Source organism: Cicer arietinum, chromosome 6 (genome assembly GCF_000331145.2).
Source record: "Cicer arietinum cultivar CDC Frontier isolate Library 1 chromosome 6, Cicar.CDCFrontier_v2.0, whole genome shotgun sequence".
NCBI lineage: Eukaryota > Viridiplantae > Streptophyta > Magnoliopsida > Fabales > Fabaceae > Cicer > Cicer arietinum.
This window is the reverse complement of record NC_021165.2, coordinates 23,694,869-23,717,565: the sequence shown is the minus strand read 5'-3', so window position 1 is coordinate 23,717,565 and position 22,697 is coordinate 23,694,869. Positions and strand designations below refer to the sequence as shown.

Below are 22,697 nucleotides of genomic sequence, written 5' to 3'. Positions count from 1 at the left end.
GTAATCAAATCCCAAAACCATGACAGTTCCAATTTCATCACATTCGTCGTCTTCAGAATACTCATTCTATTGATTTATCATATACATTGCAATTCCATTCCATAGCACAACCATCATCAATAGCTTCTCTTGAGAATCTCCTAGTTGACTTGGCTACTCTGTTACACAATTATTGGAATGTGTTTGATGAACCCACATGCTTATCGCCACCTAGAGGTCAAGATCATTCGATCCCTCTCATTGATGGGAGTAACCCTGTGAAGGTCAAACCCTACCGTTATCCACCCAGTCAGAAGGTTGAGATTGAAAACATGGTGTCCGAGATGTTGAAGCAAGGCATTATTAAGCCCATCACGAGTCCATTTTCCTCACCAGTTTTGTTAGTCAAAAAGAAGGACGGATATTGGCGCTTTTGCATTGATTATCGTGCATTAAATGCGATTACAATCAAGGATAGTTTTCCCATACCCATAGTAGATGAATTGTTAGACGAATTGTTTGGAGCCGCTTACCTTTCTATGTTGGATTTGCGCTTTGGGTATCACCAAATCCTAGTCTATCACGAGGATCGTCATAAGACTGGTTTTAGAACTCATCAAGGTTTGTATGAATGGCTTGTCATGCCTTTTGGGTTAACCAATTCCCCGGCTTCGTTTCAAAGTCTTATGAACTTTGTTTTTCGTGACCGATTAAGCAAGTTTGTACAGGTTTTTTTTTATGATATACTTGTGTACAACCATTCTTGGTCTTCCCACCTTGAACATTTGGAAATTGTGTTAGGACTGCTGCAACAACATGAGTTGTTTGCCAAATTCTCCAAAATGTTGTTTTGGTCTCACCTTAGTGGATTATCTAGGCCACACCATATTCAGTCAAGGGGTTGAGATGGATAAATAAAAAATTCAAGCTGTATTGGAATGGAAAATCCCTACTTCACTCAAACAGCTTCGTGGGTTTTTAGGGTTATCTGGCTATTACCGGCACTTTATTCGCAATTATGTTGTTGTTGCTTCTCCACTGACCGAATTGTTAAAGAAAAATGCTTTTATATGGACACCAGCTACTACTAATGCTTTTAATAAGCTCAAACAGGCCATCACACAAGCCCCTACTTTGACTTTTCCAGATTTTCGATTACCCTTCACCTTGGAAACAGACGCATCAAGTTCTGGCATTGGAGCTGTGCTTAGTCAAGCTCACCATCCTATTACTTATTTCTCAAAGAAATTGTGCCATCGAATGCAAAAACAATCCGCTTATGTGCGAGAGTTGTATGCCATCACCAAAGCTTTGGGAAAATTTCGTCATTATCTCATTGGCCATAAGTTTGTTATCAAAACTGATCAACGAAACCTCAAATCCCTCACTGATCAGTCAATTAAAACCCCAGAGCAATAACATTGGCTTCACAAATTCCTTGGCTATGATTTTACTATTGAATTCAAACCTGGTATTGATAACATACCAGCTGATAGTCTGTCATGTTTTTTCTGCTTGGCGTTGTCTATGCAAACTCCTCAACTTATCTCAATGATATCTACAGTTGTGAACAATGACCCTTCTTTAGCGGAGATTCGAAATCAATGCTTGTTGGGAACCAATTCTACACCACATAATTAGGTCAAGCATGACATGTTATTTTGGAAAAATTGGTTGGTGATACCCTAGAAGCTTGACTTGATTCACACCATCTTCACTGAATTTCACTCTTCTACTATTGGGGGCTATGCTGGAGTCACACGCACCAAAGCTCGCATAGCCTCTAAATTCTTTTGGCCTTCTATGGCAAAAGGCATTAAGGAGTTCATTTCGAAATGCTTAATTTATCAACAAGCAAAGCATTCTACTGCCTTGCCAGCAGGGTTACTACAGCCACTACCCATTCCACAACAAATTTGGGAGGATTTATCAATGGACTTCATAACTAGATTGCCTTCATCCAATACTTACACTATCATTTTTGTGGTTGTTGACAAACTTTCCAAATATAGCCAATTCATGCCCTTCAAATTAGCTGATTATAATAGCTCCAAAACTGATGGGAAATCTGAAGTTGTTAAAAACGTTTGCAGCTTTACCTATGCTGTTTCACTAGGGAATCACCTCGACAGCGGTCCAAATTATTGTCTTGACCGAGTTTTGGCACAACACTTCCTTCCAAACTAGTATTGGAACGAAACCTTTCAAAGTAGTGTACAGCGCGATCCTCCCAGACTAATTCGTTATGAAGTTAACAATGTTGATCCTCCCTTGCTGCAAAAAATGTTAACTGAAAGAGATGATACCATTACAACTCTCAAATCTAATCTGGAACGCGCTCAACAAATTATGAAAAATTTTGCCGACACTAAACGTCGTTGTGTTGACTTTCAAATTGGTGATATGGTTCTTGTCAAATTGCTACCATATAGACAACTCAATTGTTTTATGGCGTAATCACAAGCTTAGTATGTGTTCCATATTTCTACTTTGAAATTATGTAATGGAGATAATTCTACACACCTGCTGCCACTACCATTGACCACCACTGAGCAAGGACCAATAGTGATGCCCCTTGCCATTATGGATCACCTTACTGTCATTCAAAATGGTCAGCCTGTGCACCAGGTACAACTGTAGTGGGAAGGCGTGGCACCAATCCAAACTACTTGGAAAAATTGGTCTGACTTTCATACCAATTATTCTAGCCTTGAGGACAAGCCTCTTGTTAATGAAGGGAGTAATGTGATGATTAAGGATAATATATGGAGATGGAAACAAATGGATGTTGAAGGAAAAGGACAAAAAGAAGGAAATCAAGAACATGTGGTGAATGATCCTTGCATCATGGAGCGAAGGAGGGGCAAGAGAGAAAGAATCCCTAATAGAAAATATTTCTCTTGTCAATACAAATAAAGGGAATGAAAGAATGATTAAGGGGATCATTTTGGATACAAGTCTTTCCTTTCTCTAGTGGCATTCCTTGTGAATGAATCCCTTTTAAATTTTGTTGCAATAAATTTGTACCTTTTCATTCCAAGAAATGATTCAGTAATCATATTCAATTAAATTCTTCATGTGTACTTGTTCTTAATATAGTGAAGAGATTTTTTTGTGAATCATTTTCTGCTTACAGAGTTTTACTATCATTACATCTACCTCTTGAATATTATCTCCACCTTTTTCAATAACTTCAATTTAATTTTTTATTTAAAATTAAATTAGTGTATGACTATTGTATTTTTTAATATTGTCAATTTAGTAATTTTAAATAAACCTCGTCTGAAAAATAGGTCAACGTACAACATTTGTACGATATAAATATAAGCTGAGTTACAGAATTATTTAAATATTTGTTAAATAAATTTAAATTTTTGTTATGATTAGTAATTTATAGTTAATTACTGGCTAATTTGTTAAATATTTAATTCAATCTTATTTATTTTTTAGAATTTAATTTCTACTCACTAAAATCAATATATTTTATAAACTATAGAAATACGTAAAAAAGTTAATGATAGACTAATGTATTTCTTAATATTGTCAATTTAATAAGTTTAAATAAACATTATCAAAATTTTGGTCATAGTACAAGTCAACATTTGCACAATATATGTGTATGTTGAGTTAAAAATTATATAAATATTTGTTAAATAAATATTTTTTTCGTGATTAATAATATATAGTTTATTTATGAGTTAATGATCAGATGAGTGTTTTATTAAATATTTAAATACGCATATAAATTTTGATAACTAAAATTAGAAATTAGTTTAGCAACAAATTTCTTTATTCTCAGTATTTGAATTATTTGTATAAATTATAAATTCATATATTTTTCTTTAAATAATTTCCTTAAATATTTTCAGTATTCAAATATTTTTCTTAAATATTTTCTTTATTCTCAGTATTTAAATTTTTTTCCTTTAACAACAAACATATCATTTTTTATATAAAAATATTATTTAAGTTTAAACCTAGTGCAATTAAAATATTCATTACCTATATTTCTCAAGTTGTAAATAATTCTTACCAATATGATTAATCAGTATTTAATGTCGTATAGAATGTTTATGAAGTTTTATATCTAATCATTAGTAAAACTATAATAATAAATAAAATATTCCTTAAAATAATAATTAATTGTAGTATATATAGAAAGATATCATTGGACATACATCATTTCAATTTCTTTAAAATTTTGCAAAGCTGTAATGGAATTTTCATTGAAGATGATCCTCCAAACACCTCCATTTCCATTTGAATAACAAGAATCCATTGAAAGTTTCCACTTTTTTTTTTATTCTAAGACTTCCATATTCTTTAGGTAAACAAATCTTATTCCAACCATTCCAACATCATTTTCTTTTTTTCTTCATTTCCTCTCCAAAGAAAATTTTGTTGGATAGAAATAATCTCTTTACTTACTATTTTTGGAATCTTATTAAAAGATAAGAATTACAAAGGTAAACTTCCAAGCATCGAGTTTATCAAAGTAACTCTTCCCACACATAGAAATATGTTTTCAACTCCAACTCGATAGTCTTATCCTCGTAGATTCTAAAATAGGAGTCCAAGTACTTGTGCATCTAAGAATGGCACCAACAAGTAATCCCAAAAACTTAATGGGATAACACCATCCTCATAAGATAAAAAAGTTGAGGCAGTTCGAATAAAATTCTAATGTATATTAATGCAAAAGATACCACACTTGAAGAAATTCACTTTCAATTCGGATACTAATTCAAAACCCCTTAGTATGGATTTAAATGTCCACAAATCATCCCAACTTTTGTGATGTGTCAAAATAGTATCATAGAAAATTGTAGTATGGGAAAGGAAATGTTTTGAGAGACCTGAAACCCGTGAAATAAACCTGGGTTCACAACTTTTTTCACCAACCCAAATAGTCCTTCAAACACTAATAGGAATAGAAAAGGTGTTAAGAGATCCCCTGCTTAAGCCCCTTTCGAATTTGAAATTCTTCATTAGGGATACCATTTACAAGCATTGACAAGATACTTGAGAACGCACGTGCCTTTATCCAACTCCGCCAACAAGAGGTAAAGCTTGTGTCACTCATCATAAACTCCATATAGATCTAACTGATTGAATCCTATACTTTCTCAAAATCTACCTTCAATACAATCCACTTACCTTTCCCCCTCTTTGTTAGATTAATCAATTCATTCATCACCAACACTCCATCCAATATTTGCCACTTTGATAAAATAAAAAATTGTTAGATTTCTTGAAATAGAGGTTCCTAGCACATTCTTCAATCTTTATGCTAAGATTTTGGAAAACAAATTTCTATAAGCTACCAATTAACGAATCAACCTATACTCCTTCAAGAGTCTTGAATTATCCTTCTTTGGAAGAAGTGCCAAAAAGACGGCAATGATTCCTTTTGGTAATTTCAAATCTTTATGGAATTCATTTACAAAGCTTATAACATTTGCTTTGACTTTATCCCGACATGCCTTAAAGAAGATGAAATTGAATCCTTCAAGACCCAAACTCTTTTTTCCATCACAACTCCAAACAATTTCTTTGATCTCTTCTGGTTAGAATTTATCAATCAATATTAAGTTATCAACCTCGTCGGTTTTTTTAAAATGAATTTTATTTAGCATTGGTCTTGAAAAAATATCCTCCACATATAATGCCTATAATTTTTTTAAACTTCTTTTTTACCTCCCAAACCCCATAATCCACACCATCAATTCCTTGAATTTCAAGAATTTGGTTCCTATGATAATGTTTGCCATCCACATACAAGCATGCAAATATTTTGTATTGGTGTCTCTCTCATTTGCCCACTTCACCCGATATTTATGTAAAATATGACTTTCCACAAGTTATTATTGAGAAGTTGACTCAACTCAAAATCAATATCACCGCCAACTGCAACCATTGTGTCTAGGTTATTTAGAGCTTCAACTATTTTGTTAAGCTTTGAATCCATGATGCCAAAACATCTCTATTCCAAATTCTAAGATGATCCTTCAGCAGACATAACTTTTTCTTTAAAATAAAAGCTTTCCAACCTTCAATTTCAAAATCTTCCCAACTTGTTTTAACAAAGTTTAAAAAATTATCATGCTCTAACTAACAATTATTAAACTTAAATTGTTTAGATACCCAATTTTGTATAGAGGCATTCAACTAAATGGAACACTCTGAAAATATTTCAAACTTGAACAAATGTTTCTCTGTTTGAAGTAAAAGATAAATTTTGAATTTTGAGATTGAGTTCTTCTACTATTTTATGGTTTTCGATGATTTTCTTCTTCAACCTTGAGTATCTATTTATAGTTAAATTTTGGCTTCAATTTAGTCATTATTTAATTCTGAATTGTATCTTGTTCATATTGAGTTTATAAATTCTTCATATTGGTTTCGTTCATATTTTGTTTAGATTGAGGTCGTAAATTATTTAGATCAAATCTTCTTCAAATCTTGACCATATCTTCTTTTCAACTTGGTCAAAGGTTTTGTTCAATTATAAATATGAATCAAATCTTATTTTAGATTTTCATCAATCATAAAGTTGAATCAAATATTATTTTATACTTTCTTCAATTATAAATCTGAATAAAATCTTATTTTAGATTTTCTTCAATTAAAAATTTGAATCAAATCTCATTTTAGATTTTCTTCAAAAACACGAATCTTCTTTGATACTATTTGAAGTCAAATATATTGTTCTCATAAAATATTTTTGTTATCATCAAAACTCAAACTATAAAATCAACTTGGTTCCAACAATAACTTTGGAATAACCTTCCAAGTGATGGATATTAAACTAACGTACAGTTGCCCTTTAAGGAAACCATAGATTCATGTTGTTGGAGCAATGACTTCCGCTCTCCATCAAAAGCTAAAGTTTTAAGTGGATAAGAAGCTTGTAATAATATATGAGGAATAACATGTGATAGTGAGTCATATATCTTCTATGGGCTACATCGAAGACACGGAGGAAGCCATAGAGAATTCTTTTCAAGCATTAAAAATTGCAAATGTTTTCTTCATGGGTGAAGGATCCCACTTAAAGGAACTAAAATTGTCTACCATATCATTGAAGTCTACCAAAGCCATGTTGGAATGAGGTGTTTTCCTTAGATTGGGGAGATTGTTAGAACTACCAGAAAAGAACGATAGGTATGAGTTGCGATATGTACCTACCAAAACTGATAAGGAAATGATTGTGAAAGAAAAATGGGAATACAAGATAGCTCGTCTGAAAAATCGGGTATTGAATTCACAAAAGGTTCCTATTTATGATATTCGCCAAACATATAAAAGCACCGAAATTATATATGGTGACCAAGTGGCTGTTGTAGAAGAAGATCATGTTGATACGGATACCCTCAAGTTAGTTTACCCATGTCCTCCAAACACCAATCTCAACAATTAGAAGATCATCAAGTTTCTCGTTTTTGTTAATTAATGTTCAAAGTAATTATGTATTTCAACTCATTTTGCTCTTCCCAAGGCTCTAAGGATAACTAATTAGGGCGCATGTATTTGGTTACATAATTATTATCAATAAATGCATTTTTGACTTCTCCAACCGTTTCTTTTTTCTTGAAATGGAAATTTTTATTCATATTTACTTGTTTTCCCCTTTTTTCTTCTTAATTTAAACAATGCGGAGTCGAAAATGAATATGTTGAAAATAACAGTGCTAGAACTCATTCTTATAATTTTAAACGCTCAATTAATCACGGGTATGAGGATTTTGAAGACAATTATGAACCTCCCCTAGAACTAGAAAGGCTAATGGAACAGGAAGCTAAGATAATATAGGCTTATCAAGAACTTGTTGAGGTGATCAATTTGATGACTAAGTATGAGAAGAAACAATTTTATTTGACTACGTGGATGTCTTTGCATGGTCTTATCAGGATATGTCTGGGCTAGATACTAACATAGTTGAACACAAGCTACCGCTCAAGCTTGAATGTGCTCCAATGAAACAAAAACTAAAGAGGATGATGTCTAATATGTCATTTAAAATTAGAAAAGAGGTCAAGAGGCAATTTGATGTTGGTTTCTTAGCAGTGGAAAAATATCCTCAGTGGATTATTAATATTGTCCAAGTTCCAAAAAAATGGATGGAAAGGTTCGAATGTGCATCGATTATCAGGATTTAAATAAAGATAGTCCTAACGATTATTTCCCTTTGCTTCATATTGATGTTATGGTGGATAGTATTGCTTAATAGTCTTTTTTCTCCTTCATGGGTTGTTTCTCAGGGTACAATCAAATCAATATGGCTCCCGAGGATATGGAGAAAACTATATTCATCATACAATGGGGAACTTTTTGCTATAAAGTGATGCCATTTGGATTGAAGAATGTTGGGGCAACCTATCAAATAGCAATGGGAACTTTGTTTCATGACATGATGCATAAGTATATAGAGGTTTAAATGGACGATATGATTGCAAAGTCTCGGATCGATGAAGACCATGTTGATAACCTTCAAAAATTATTTATACGACTAAGGAAGTTCATACTTTGTTTAAACCCTGCTAAGTGAACTTTTGGTGTGAGATCAAACATGCAAAAATTATTTATCACTGCTTGAATAAACATGTTGTGCATTAGTGTGGTTGTCATCATATTCATCAAAAGAGAATTGATTTGTCGATATGGCTTGACAAATAAGATTATTATTGATAAAGCGATCAATCTGAATAACAAAATGATGAAGGAGTTGTGTGGTAGTGTCAAAATTCAGCACCATAATTCTTCGTCATATCGTCTAAAAGTGAATGGGGTTGTAGAAGCAGCAAATAAGAATATCAAGAAAATCATACAAAAGATGGTAGAGACATATAAAGATTGATATAAAATGCTTCCCTTTGCATTACATGGCTATAGAACTTTTCTTTGCACCTCAACAGGGGCAACTTTTTTCTGATTAATGTATGGAATGGAAGCGGTACTTTCCAATGAAGTTGAAATTACCTCGATCAGAGTCCTAATGGAAACAAAACTAGAAGAGGCAGAGTGGGTTCAATCACCATTTGATCAATTGAATCTCATAGAAGAAAAAAGAATGATAGTTCAATGTCATGGTCAACTATATAAAAAAAGACTTAAAAAATCCTACGAGAAAAAGGTATGTACTTGAGAGTTTCAAGAAGGAGACTTAGTGTTATAGAATGTCCATAAAAAAAGATTCTCGTGGAAGAAGGACTCTGAACTACAAAAGATCATATTTGTGAAATAGGCTTTCTCTAGTGGAGCTCTAATACTCGCATAAATGGTTCTTTGAAGCAAACCAAAAGGAGTCCTATATTATAAGAATAATCAGTTTTTGTTATCCCTGCAACTAAAGCTAAATACATTCATCCATACATTGTAATCCCAATTGTTTTGTTCTCAATGTAGTGAATGTAGTTTTTCCAATGTATTAATTCGATGTTGTACGTTATACTCTTTCTAAATTAATTCAGTTTCATGGTTGATTGTTCTAACATTTTAAAATGTTATTTAATGATATTAAATGTTGGAATTTGAAATATGTGGAAATATAAAAAATAATTTAAATATTTTGACACTTGAAAAATATATACATGAGAACACGGTAGATTCTCAACGTATATGGGTGCAAAATAAAAGGAGGGTAATCATTTTAAAACAATGGAATTTGTTTCATCTCGAAAAAAGGGTCACATGAGATGTACTAGACTAATCATGCAAAAACAATTGTTATCTTCATTCATCCATTGAATTTTGTGGGTGTATAAGATCATATAAGGATCGGGGAACTAAAAAATGAACAAGAATTTATATATATTGCATAACACATTATCCATGCATTTAACATTTATATTTTTCATATCCTCACGCATGATCTATGCTTCTTCTTTCATATTTTACATATACTCAACAACCTTGTGCAATGCATAATGAGTGAACCGTGCATCTCTTATACATATACTCAAAGACGATATTTTTTTTATTCATGTTGATCTAATTAACCAATCGGAGACGATCATTTACATTTTTGTCAATCTTTACTGGTAACCAATATGGAGACGGTCATTTTTCATATTTGCGGTCATTTGTTTAGTTTTCCATTCCATATCATATTCTCATCTACTCTGCCATTTGTTTAGTTTTCCATTCCATATCATATTCTCAATGTAGTGAATGTAGTTTTTCTAATGTTTTAATTCGATGTTGTACGTTATACTCTTTTCTAAATTAATTCAGTTTCATGGTTGATTGTTCTAACATTTTAAAATGTTATTTAATGATATTAAATGTTGGAATTTAAAATATGTGGAAATATAAAAAATAATTTAAATATTTTGACACTTGAAAAATATATACATGAGAACTCGATCGATTCTCAACGTATATGGGTGAAAAATAAAAGAAGGGTAATCATTTTAAACAATGAAATTTATTTCATCTCGAAAAAAGGGTCACATGAGATGTACTAGACTCATCATGCAAAAATAGTTGTTATCTTCATTCATTCATTGAATCTTGTGGGTTTATAAGATCATATAAGGATCGGGGAACTAAAAAATGAACAAGAATTTATCTATATTGCATAACACATTATCCATGCCTTTAACATTTATATTTTTCATATCCTCACGCATTATCTATGCTTCTTCTTTCATATTTTACATATACTCAACAACCTTGTGCAATGCATAATGAGTGAACCACACATCTCTTATATTTATACTCAACCGCCTTCATGTTACATTGTTCATTATACGTTTGCGTTGTAATTATTATAAACATATTTTCCTTTTTTAAAAAATTTCTCTCCTTTTTTACCTTCTTAACTTGACCTATATATTGCTTATGGTATCCATTGTCTATCCCTGTCGATCTCCGTATGAGTAATCAATCCAAAGACAATAATTCTTTCTTTCATATCAATCTACGCATCGGTAACCAATCTGAAGACGATCATTTATATTTTTGTCGATTTACGCATCGACAACCAATTAGAAGATGACCATTTATGTTTTTATGCATCGTTAACCAAATCAAAGACGATTTTATTTATTTATTCATGTTGATCTAACCAATCGGAGACGATCATTTACATTTTTGTCAATCTATGTCGGTAACCAACATGGAGATGGTCATTTTTCATATTTGCGGTCATTTGTTTAGTTTTCCATTCCATATCATATTCTCATCTACTCTATCATTGAGAATTAATCAACTTTGATAATTTATTTATACAAAATTTAGGTACTTATATTTAATTATCTTTTACAACAATAATATTCATATTTTCTAATAAATATAATTAAACAAGGGTACATGTAGTACCCCAATTTCGTCCGATCAATTAAAAATAATTCCAAAATAATAATATGTTTAATAAATATTTCACAATTATTATTATTAAATCCAAAAATAATCATCATTTTATAAAAATCTGAACAAATTTTAAGTACATATTTACCTTATTCATATTACATTACCTTTAGTACAAAAATAAATAAATAAATATTCTCTATTGTCTAGTCTCTTTCTTTCTCTTCAGTCCCCTTCTCCTTTTTATTTATTCAGGTTACTCTTTTGTACTGATAAGGCTAAAATCTTCGCTCGTAATGCACTCAATCAAAAAGGTGAACCATTTTTTCCCCTAATTATTTCAGGTTGCTTGAGTTTTGCTGCAATACAATGACAAAACCATATTTAGTTTTATCTCATGGACACACTCATTTATCATTTTAGCCTATACATTCAGACAAAAATTCATCAGAAGCGGAGAAAAATTTGACTGAGTAGAAAATTTGGCTGGAAAATAAAACCAAAGAAGAAAAGAAAAAGAGAGATTTTTCTTGATAAAAAAGTGAGGAACAAAAAGTGTAGATTCAAAAACAAGAATAAAGTTGAATAGGGAAGAAACAACCACCCAACTTCATCCTCAAAACTATATATTTCAAAATTAAAAGATAAAATATAAAAATAGGGTATTGTTTTTTATGATTCAGCTACCACCGGTAACCAACTAACTACTCTTACCTTCTTCTTTGTTGTTATGCACATATCCATTGCCTTCTTCTCAACATTTATTTTCTCTCTTCGTTGACCTAAATTACTCCATTAAGAATATCATCTTTAACACAAATTGGAATCATCGTTATTTCATCTTTAGCCTAGATTACTTTAATATTTTCATCACAAATTTATAACATCACTACCATTAGCCATAAAATCAAACATATCCACAAAATTAATTTGACATTCAATATCACTTAGAGCACCATGTTAACTTCACCACCCCCAAACAAATTATAAGTGTTTCGTGATTGTATTTTATAATAAAAAATAAATTAAACTATTTAAAGCCTCATCAAAAAAATATACTAAATACAAAGATAAACCACGTAAAATTCTTAATAGTTTTTATTTTACTCATCTATAACAAAAATTTTATTCTTCAAAGTACTCATACTAAAATAATACATTAAATAAATATAATATAACAATTTATATTAACAATCAAATTAAATATATATAAAATATTACATTAATGCACGAACTTGTGTATGAAAAATTAATCACATTATTACTTATATATATTACAAAGAAATTTGGAGTTCATGGAATTCGAAGAAATTTCTAAATTATTGACACATATTCAAGGGAATAATAAAATAACGGATCTATTCAATTTTCAAGACAGACATATTATTAGTTTTTTAAGAAATTTTAATAGCTTCAATTCAATCTTATTTATGTTTTAGAATTAAGTTTCTACTCTAAAAAATCAATATATTTAAAAAATTATAGAAATACTTAAAAAAAGTCTTTGATAAATGATTTTAATATTTAAATTAAATTTAGTGTAAGACTAATATATTCCTTAATATTGTATATTTAATAAGTTTAAATAAACAGTATCTGAAAAACGGGTCATAGATTAAGTCAACATTTGCATATATATATATATATATATATATATGCATAGTTAAACAAAAATTAAAATAAATTTAATTTTTTGTTGTGATTAATAATCTATAGTTTATTAGTGGGTCAATAATCAAGTGACTATTTTATTAAATAATTAATTGTGCATATAAATTTTGATAATTAAAATTAGAAATTAGTTTAAAGAACAACAAATTTCTTTATTCAGTATTTGAATTATTTGAATCAATTATAAATTCAAATATGTAAATATTATATAGAATGTTTAAAAAGTTTCATATTTAAAAATTAATAAAACTATAATAATAAATAAAATATTATTTAATGGTAATATATATAGATAGATAGATAGATAGATACCATTGAAAATACATCATTTCAATTTATTTAATATTTTGCAAAGTCATAATGGAATCTACAATGAAGATGATTTTGAAGTTTGTGATGGTGCTCTTAGTGATTGTGAGTACTTTGATGGGAAGCACACAAAGTACTCGTCACGATCTTAGTGAAATTATACAACAACAAAGTAATGCCGAATATCAACCACAAAAATGGTGTTGCAGCAAATGGGTTGGATGGTGCTGTCACACAAAACACGATTAAATAAAGCTATGAATTAAAATTATTTTATGTCAATTACCTTGTGACATATAATAAAGCTATGAATAAAAGTTATGATTAATTTATTTTTGTTGTTTTTAATTATTTTCAGCATTCAATTTTGCAGTATGTGAGTTTTATTTGGGTGCATAAGCAAATTTATTTTTCTTCTAAAGAAATGGTATGATCAATTTTATGTAATAGTTTCTTTTTTTACGCTAATCAAATTTACAAGAAAGTAAAATATTCGTATATTATTTATTGGAATTATATCCTTTAAAATAGTATTTGGTTAATCCCTAAATCTAATAATCTTTGTTAGTTGAGAGTTTCATTATTGATAATTGTTTGTTGCTTTCATTATATTCTCATAATTGCTTTTATTAGTTGAAGAAATTTGTCAGAAGCCTTAGAAAAGACTTTTAACAGTTTCCCTAATATATCTATAACACAAAGGCTCCTCTTTAATTCAATCTGATTTATTTATTATAATTTAGTTTCTGCTGTCTAAAGTCAACATATTTTAAAAATTATTGAAATGCTTAAAAAAAAATTTGTTAGATGATTTTTATATTTAAAATTAAATTTCGTGTAAACCTAATGTATTCCTTATTAATGTCAATTTTGTAAGTTTAAATAAACCTTATTTGAAAAATGGATGAGAGTCCTAGTCAACATTTGAATGAAATATTCTAAGTACTTAATAATAAATTTAACTTTATATATATGAAGTAAAAATTTCAATTATAAGGAAGGGGGGGTTTGAATTATAATTGCCCCTTTTAAAAAAAAAATTGTTTAAAACTGAAACTTCAACTCAAGATTGATCTTGGTTATAATGAAGATTGATCTTGGTTAGTAAAAAACAGCAATATCAATGTTGTCAATATGAAATCTGATTGTCACACATAAAGTAAATAGAGATAGAGATAAAGAGATTACAACCGCATATATCCTGGTTCACCCAAACACGGGTTACGTCCAGTCCTCACAAATGTGATATTTTCCACCAAGTGCTCAAAGGCAAGATTATTCTTGGTTATCACACTATTTGTCACAGATCAATCTTGATCTTTAGGACAACTCATATGTCCGTTTAAATAGGGCCAACAGTTATTAAGGAGTGGTTGGAAAAAGCCATTCATAAAGCAAGAGTGATTATGCTCAATCCAGAAACGTTCTTAACATCCAAGATCGTTCTTTGAATTTGTTGGTGATGAGCTGACTTGTACATGTGATTGTGTCAGTTGTCTGAGATGATTTGCTTGCTTTTCAGTCACGTGTGTAGGTCTAAATTGACAGTACAATCAACATTGTACTTTTACAGCATGCAACTTTGTAATTGTAATTTCCTCACTTCAAGAATGATCTTGTTTTGAGCTTTTAATGAAGCATATTTTTTGATCCTTCGATATCTGGAATGATTATGACTTAGATTGAACCTTGCTTATTCTCTTATGAAGATATGAGATGAATAAAGTTCCAGGATCCAATTTCTAACAGAGAAACTAATTATTCTTGTTTATGCCAAAAACGAAGATCGATATTCGTTTTCCAGAACTACTTCAATATCAATCTTCATTTTACTGCTTTTGCTTTCTTTGATTTTAATGCGATCTGTTTTGTAATGTTTGATACCTATCTTTTTTAACACACTCAAATGCATATGTTAAATACCAAAACATTTAGAATCATAATTAATAGTATTTAATTAATCTTTTGTTTAATTATCATCAAAACATTTAAATTGAGATTTTGTCTTAACAATATATATATATATATAAATATGTTGAGTTATAAGATTATTTAAATATTTGTAAAATAAAATTTAATTTTGATTATTGATTAATAGTATATAGTTAATTAAGTACTGGATCAGTTATCAAGTAACTACTTTATTAAATAATTATGTATATAAAATTCAAAAATTATAATTAGAAATTAGTTTTATGATCAATAAATTTCTTTATTCAATATATTAATTATTTGGATAAATTTTGAATTCTAATATTTTTCCATAAATAATTTATCAAAACATATACAGGACAAATGTTAGCCACTAATTAATTATTTTAAGATTGTCATTAATGAATCTATTAATTTAGAAAAATATGCATTAGATTATTAATTTTTCATTTGAATTTTTTTAAATAAAAAAAGTTATAATATACTAATTATAATTTATCATACAAATTATATACGCAAAAAATGAAGACAAAAAATGCACAACATATGTTTATCATTAACAACTTAATTAAAATATGATAATTTACAAATAAATTAGTTAAAAGAGAAACATGTATTTGATTATTGATTATTTACAAATAAATTTACAAATAAATTTCAACGTCTTGGATTTAGGCGCTATAGAATATTTCCTCTTTTCGGACGATCGCATTAGAAGCTCCCGATTCTAAATCCCACAATATTGTAACCCTTTTAGAAAGTGTTCGATTTATACCTGAGTATGAATAGTAATTTTATTTTCTTAGTTTAAAAAAATAATTAATTATATTATAATTAATTTACATAATTTAGATATTTTGGTTCGGTTAGAATTCAAAATAAAATATTTAATTTAATAATATTGATATTTGTATTAATTCAGCTAACATTTAAGGATTGGACAATGATTTTTTAAGAGTTAAAATAACTTTTATATTTCTTTAACAAAATGGTTTATATATATACAAAAAATCTTATTATTATAGTGGTAAGAAGATTTTTATTTTATTTGACTAAAACAGGAAAAAAAATATCAAAAGAAAAATAATTAAATATTACAGCACAAATTTTGAAGTGGAAAAGAGGTTTATAAAAGATAATAAAATATGGAGAGGGGTAGTTTTGCATATAATTTGAGGAGGTTGTTGTTTATATTTAATAATTAATACATGTGTAATAAATAAAATGATCCTTGAGATAATATTTATGATTAAAATTTCGAAGAAGGTTAGTCAAATGTCTTTACTAATATATTTAAATAAATAGTTAAAATCATTTTCAATACTACTTCAGAATAAAACTATAATAATAAATAAAATATTTCATAAAATAATAGATAAATAAATAGATATTTTCTACGCTAATCACGTTTACATGTTAGTGAAAACCAAATTATGATTTATTAACTGTAAGTAATATTTCCAGTCTAATCACATTTACAAGAATTTGTAAAATATTCATATATTACTAAACATTGGAATTATATCACTGAAAATGATTAATCACAAAACTAATAATCTTTGTTTGTTGAGAATTCAATGCTACTCATAAATTTGTAATTAAAGCTCAACTATTTACGGGAAGCCTTGGAAATAGGACTTTTAGCACTTTGCCTAATATATTTATTAGTACGTCTTAGGTTTGAATTTGTGTGTTCTTTACTCAATCAAAATATTTGATCGGGTCAATTTTTATTTTTAAGCTATAATCCGTCCTTGAAGTCGACTAAATTTAATTAGTCGCATGTTCAATAATGACGAGACGAAATAAAATAAGACTGAGTGGGTCTTAAGATGAATCGTCAACTATTAATTCTAAAAATATTCTTTAGAAACAAAAAAGTTAAATTTAAAATAACTCGTAACAACCTACTTACGGTTACCACTTGTCAATTTATTCAAAATTAGTAACTTATAATATTATCATACAAAATACAAACCGCTTAATCAAAACAAGTAACCTCCTACCCAAGATGTCTAATGTGATCTTAAGTTACATAATATTGGACCTCGTGGTTACATAATACTAGATCTTAAGACGTCTTAAGTTCCCATTAGATCTTTCGGACAATCTTAAGTTCACATTAGAAGTTACATAATATTGGATCTTAAGTTACATAAGCTGGACTATTGCATCCTAAGTCGTCTGCTTTAATTCTAGCCTCCCTCGCCGCTTCCAAAGAGATCACAGTTATGGACCCATCACGATTATCAGATTGTTGGGTAAAAGATGTGCACCCACGCCAAAGGTTGACAAACAAATCTCCAATGCCATAACTCGACCACGAGTACAGCCCGCTACAAACTTCGTCTATAAATGAAGTATTGTCGCTTCATCTACTGTGATGATTAAGGATAATATATGGAGCTGGCAACAGATGAATGCTGAAGGAAAAGGACAAAAAGAAAGAAATCAAGGACACATGGTGAATGATCCTTGCATCATGGAGCGAAGGAGGGGAAAGACAGAGAGAATCTCTAACAGAAAATACTCCTCTTGACAGTACAAATAGAGGGAATGAAGGAATGATTAAGTGGATCATTTTGGATACAAGTCTTTCCTTTCTCTAGTGGCATTCCTTGTGAATGAATCTCTTTTAAATTGTGTTGCAATAAATTTGTACTTTTTCATTCCAAGAAATGATTCAGTAATCATATTCAATTAAATTCTTCATCTGTACTTGTTCTTAATATAGTAAAGAGATTTTTTTGTGAATCGTTCTCTGCTCACAGAGTTTTACTATTGTTACATTTGGTGCTTTCGTTGAACTTACCATGGCGGAATAGTATGAAAGGTATGGAAGCTGCAATCAACATCATCAACGCCGCGATACAGAAGATGATGGACGACGCCGAGGCACGACATAACGACTACATGCAACACCGTCATGCTGATATGACGTGCCTCGAGCAGGTCGAGGCAAAACTTGGCAGTTTCTAGCTCTCTACCGTTTTGAATGGTAGCTTGAACTCCAACGTCTCATCGCGACAACAACCTTTCCAGGTGTGCAACGTGATTACTCGTAACAACCCTTTTAGATCTTGGGTATCTTTCACTCGTGCTTAGGAATTGGAATATGGACCGTCGCCGTATGAATCTCTCGGACCCACCCTTTTCAAATTAACCCAAACCACCACCGTCTATGAATATTATTCCACATTCACTGCACTTGCTAATCGCACCCCGGGTCTCTCACCAAATGCAATTTTGGATTGTTTTGTGAGTGGGCTTAAGCCTGACCTTCGCCGCGACGTTATAGCCCAAAACCTTATCTCATTATCCAAAGCCCTGTCCCTAGCCAAACACTTTGAGGAAAAATACACCTCGCTTACTAAGCTCATCCCCCAACCCAAAAAATCTTTCTCCAATTCCAACCCACACTCCCTGACCCGACCCACAAACACTCTCTTACCCACACCTTCAACGCATTCCCAACCTCCAACTTCCCGAGCTCGCCCAATACGTAGTATCACCGCGGGTGAGATTCAACTCTGGCGAGACAAAGGACAATGTTTCTATTATGATGAAAAGTTTTCCCCTACCCATCGTTGTCCTAATAAACACTACCTCTTGTTGCAAGTCGATGATTTGGATCCACCAGAGCCAGAAACGGATCCTCCAGATTCGGATCCACTACTCGTTGTCCTTGAGTCAGAGCACCATCTCTCATTTCATGCTCTCAAAGGAGTGTATAGTGCTGGCACAATTGGTTTCCAAGGTCAAATTCAAGGCGTCCAAATACAAGTTTTACTTGATAGTGGTAGCTCTGATAACTTTCTCCAACCTCGTATTGCTCAATGCTTGAAACTAACAATCCACGAAGCTTCTCAGTTTCAAGTCCTCGTGGGCAATGGTAGCACCTTAACAACTTCTAGGTTGATTCAGGACTTGCCAGTAACCATTCAAGGTCATACTCTCCACCTTTCGGTGTATTTGCTACCAATTACTAGCGCTGATTTGGTTTTGGGCGCGCCTTGGCTTAAGACTTTGGGTCCTCACATTGCGGATTACGAGGCTTTGTCCATTAAATTCTACCTCAACAACAAATTCATCACTCTTAGAGGTAATCAAATCACAGAACCATGACAGTCCCAATTTCATCACATTCGTCGTCTTCAGAATACTCATTCTATTGATTTATCATATACATTGCAATTCCATTCCATAGCACAACCATCATCAACAGCTTCTCTTGAGAATCTCCTGGTTGACTTGGCTACTCTGTTACACAATTATTGGAATGTGTTTGATGAACCCACACGCTTACCGCCACCTAGAGATCAAGATCATTTGATCTCTCTCATTGATGGGAGTAACCCTGTGAAGGTCAAATTCTACCGTTATCCACACAGTCAGAAGGCTGAGATTGAAAACATGGTGTCCGAGATGTTGAAGCAAGGCATTATTGAGCCCAACACGAGTCCATTTTCCTCACCAGTTTTGTTAGTAAAAAAGAAGGACAGATCCTGGCGCTTTTGCACTGATTATCGTGCATTAAACGCGATTACCATCAAGGATAGTTTTCCCATACCCACAGTGGATGAATTGTTAGACGAATTGTTTGGAGCTGCTTACTTTTCTAAGTTGGATTTGCAATCTAGGTATCACCAAATCCTAGTCCATCCCGAGAATCGTCGTAAGACTGGTTTTAGAACTCATCAAGGTTTGTATGAATGGCTTGTATTGCCTTTTGGGTTCACCAATGCCCCGACTTCGTTTCAAAGTCTTATGAACTCTGTTTTTCGTGACCAATTACGCAAGTTTGTACTGGTTTTTTTTACGATATACTTGTGTACAACCACTCTTGGTCTTCCCACCCTGAACATTTGGAAATTGTGTTAGGACTGCTGCAACAACATGACTTGTTTGCCAAATTCTCCAAATGTTGTTTTGGTCTCACCTTAGTGGATTATCTAGGCCACACCATATTCAGTCAAGGGGTTGAGATGGAAAAATAAAAAATTCAAGCTGTATTGGAATGGAAAATCCCTACTTCACTCAAACAACTTCGTGGGATTTTAGGGTTATCTGGCTATTACCGGCACTTTATTCGCAATTATGCTGTTGTTGCTTCACCACTTACCGAATTGTTAAAAAAAAAAATGCTTTTATTTGGACACCAGCTCCTACTGATGCTTTTAATAAGCTCAAATAAGCCATCACACAAGCCCCTGTTTTGACTTTGCCAGATTTTCGATTACCGTTCACCTTGGAAACAGACGCATCAGGTTCGGGCATTGGAGCTGTGCTCAGTCAAGCTCGCCATCCTATTGCTTATTTCTCAAAGAAATTGTGGCATCGAATACAAAAACAATCCGCTTATGTGCGAGAGTTGTATGCCATCACCGAAGCTTTGGAAAAATTTCGTCATTATCTCATTGGCCATAAGTTTGTTATCAAAACTGATCAACACAACCTCAAATCCCTCACTGATCAGTCAATTCAAACCCCAGAGCAACAACATTGGCTTCACAAATACCTTGGCTATGATTTTACTGTTGAAATCAAACCTGGTATTGATAACATAGCAGCTGATAGTCTATCATATTTTTTCTGCTTGGCGTTGTCTATGCAAACTCCTCAACTTATCTCAATGATATCTATAGCTGTGAACAATGACCCTTCTTTAGCGGAGATTCGAAATCAATGCTTGTTGGGAACCAATTCTACACCACATTATTAGGTCAAGCATGACATGTTATTTTGGAAAAATTGGTTGGTGATACCCCAGAAGCTCGACTTGATTCACATCATCTTCACTGAATTTCACTCTTCTGCTATTGGGGGCCATGATTGAGTCACACGCACCAAAGCTCACATAGCCTCTCAATTCTTTTGGCCTACTATGGCAAAAGACATTAAGGAGTTCATTTCGAAATGCTTAATTTATCAACAAGCAAAGCATTCTACTGCCTTGCCAGCAGGGTTACTACAGCCACTACCCATTCCACAACAAATTTGGGAGGATTTATCAATGGACTTCATAATTGGATTGCCTTCATCCAATACTTACACTATCATTTTGTGGTTGTTGACAGACTTTCCAAATATAACCAATTCATGCCCTTCAAAGCTGATTATAATAGCTCCAAAGCTGCTGATGTTTTCCTTCACATAGTAGTTAAACTTCATGGTTTTCCTAAGACAATTATATCTGACAGAGTTCGTGTATTTACCAATCAGTTTTAGCAACATTTGTGCAAACTCAGTGGCACTACCTTGGCTATGAGCACTGCCTATCACCCCCAAACTGATGGGCAATCTGAAGTTGTTAACAAATGTTTGCAGCTTTACCTATGCTGTTTCACTAGTGAATCACCTCCACGGTGGTCCAAATTATTGTCTTGGGCCGAGATTTGGCACAACACTTCCTTCCAAACTAGTATTGGAATGACACCTTTCAAAGTAGTGTACAACGCGATCCTCCCAAACTAATTTGTTATGAAGTTAACAATGTTGATCCTCCCTTGCTGCAACATATGTTAACTGAAAGAGATGATACCATTACAACTCTCAAATCTATTCTGGCACGCGCTCAACAAATTATGAAAAAGTTTTCCGACACCAAGCGTCATTGTGTTGACTTTCAAATTGGTGATATGGTTCTTGTCAAATTGCAACCATATAGACAACACTCAGTTGTTTTAAGGCGTAATCACAAGCTTAATATGCTTTACTTTGGTCCTTTTCCTGTGAATTGGTCAGGTTGCTTATAAGCTCATGCTTCCTCCAACTGCCAAAATCTGACCTGTGTACCATATTTCTACTTTGAAATTATGTAAAGGAGATCATTCTACACAACTGCTGCCACTACCATTGACCACCACTGAGCAAGGACCAATAGTGCTGCCCCTTGCCATTATGGATCATCGTAATGTCATTCAAAATGGTCAACCTGTGCACCAAGTATAAGTGCAGTGGGAAGGCGTGGCACCAACAGAAACTACTTGGAAAAATTGGTCTGAGTTTCATACCAATTATCCTAACCTTGAGGACAAGCTTCTTGTTAATGAGGGGAGTAATGTGATGATTAAGGATAATATATGGAGCTAGCAACATATGGATGTTGAAGGAAAAGGACAAAAAGAAGGAAATCAAGGACGTGTGGTGAATGATCCTTGCATCATGGAGCGAAGGAGGGGCAAGAGAGAAAGAATCCCTAATAGAAAATATTTCTCTTGTCAATACAAATAAAGGGAATGAAGGAATGATTAAGGGGATTATTTTGGATACAAGTCATTCCTTTCTCTAGTGGCATTCCTTGTGAATGAATCTCTTTTAAATTATGTTGCAATAAATTTGTACCTTTTCATTCCAAGAAATGATTTAGTAATCATATTCAATTAAATTCTTCATATGTACTTGTTTTTAATATAGTGATGAGATTTTTTTGTGAATCGTTTTCTGCTCACAGAGTCTTACTATCATTACATCTACCTCTTAAATATTATCTCCAC

The 22,697-nt window shown here is 31.9% G+C and overlaps 1 protein-coding gene across 1 annotated transcript; it reads left to right on the top strand.

Moving 5' to 3' along the window:
* The first annotated feature begins 7,183 nt into the window (after positions 1-7,183).
* On the top strand, positions 7,184-20,923 carry LOC140920669 (uncharacterized). Its single transcript, XM_073369469.1, has 5 exons — positions 7,184-7,356; positions 17,973-18,153; positions 18,307-19,303; positions 19,409-19,903; positions 20,430-20,923. The coding sequence occupies exons 1-5, from the start codon at positions 7,184-7,186 to the stop codon at positions 20,921-20,923; spliced, it is 2,340 nt and encodes a 779-aa protein (XP_073225570.1).
* Positions 20,924-22,697: the final 1,774 nt, after the last annotated feature.

Excerpts from the sequence above, each read along its gene's own strand:
- LOC140920669 (XM_073369469.1), top strand. The coding sequence starts at position 7,184 with ATGATTGTGAAAGAAAAATGGGAATACAAGATAGCTCGTCTGAAAAAT. Across the intron at positions 18,154-18,306 it reads ATATGACGTGCCTCGAGCAG|GAATTGGAATATGGACCGTC; the intron begins GTCGAGGCAAAA and ends ACTCGTGCTTAG. Across the intron at positions 19,304-19,408 it reads CAAATTCATCACTCTTAGAG|CACAACCATCATCAACAGCT; the intron begins GTAATCAAATCA and ends TCCATTCCATAG.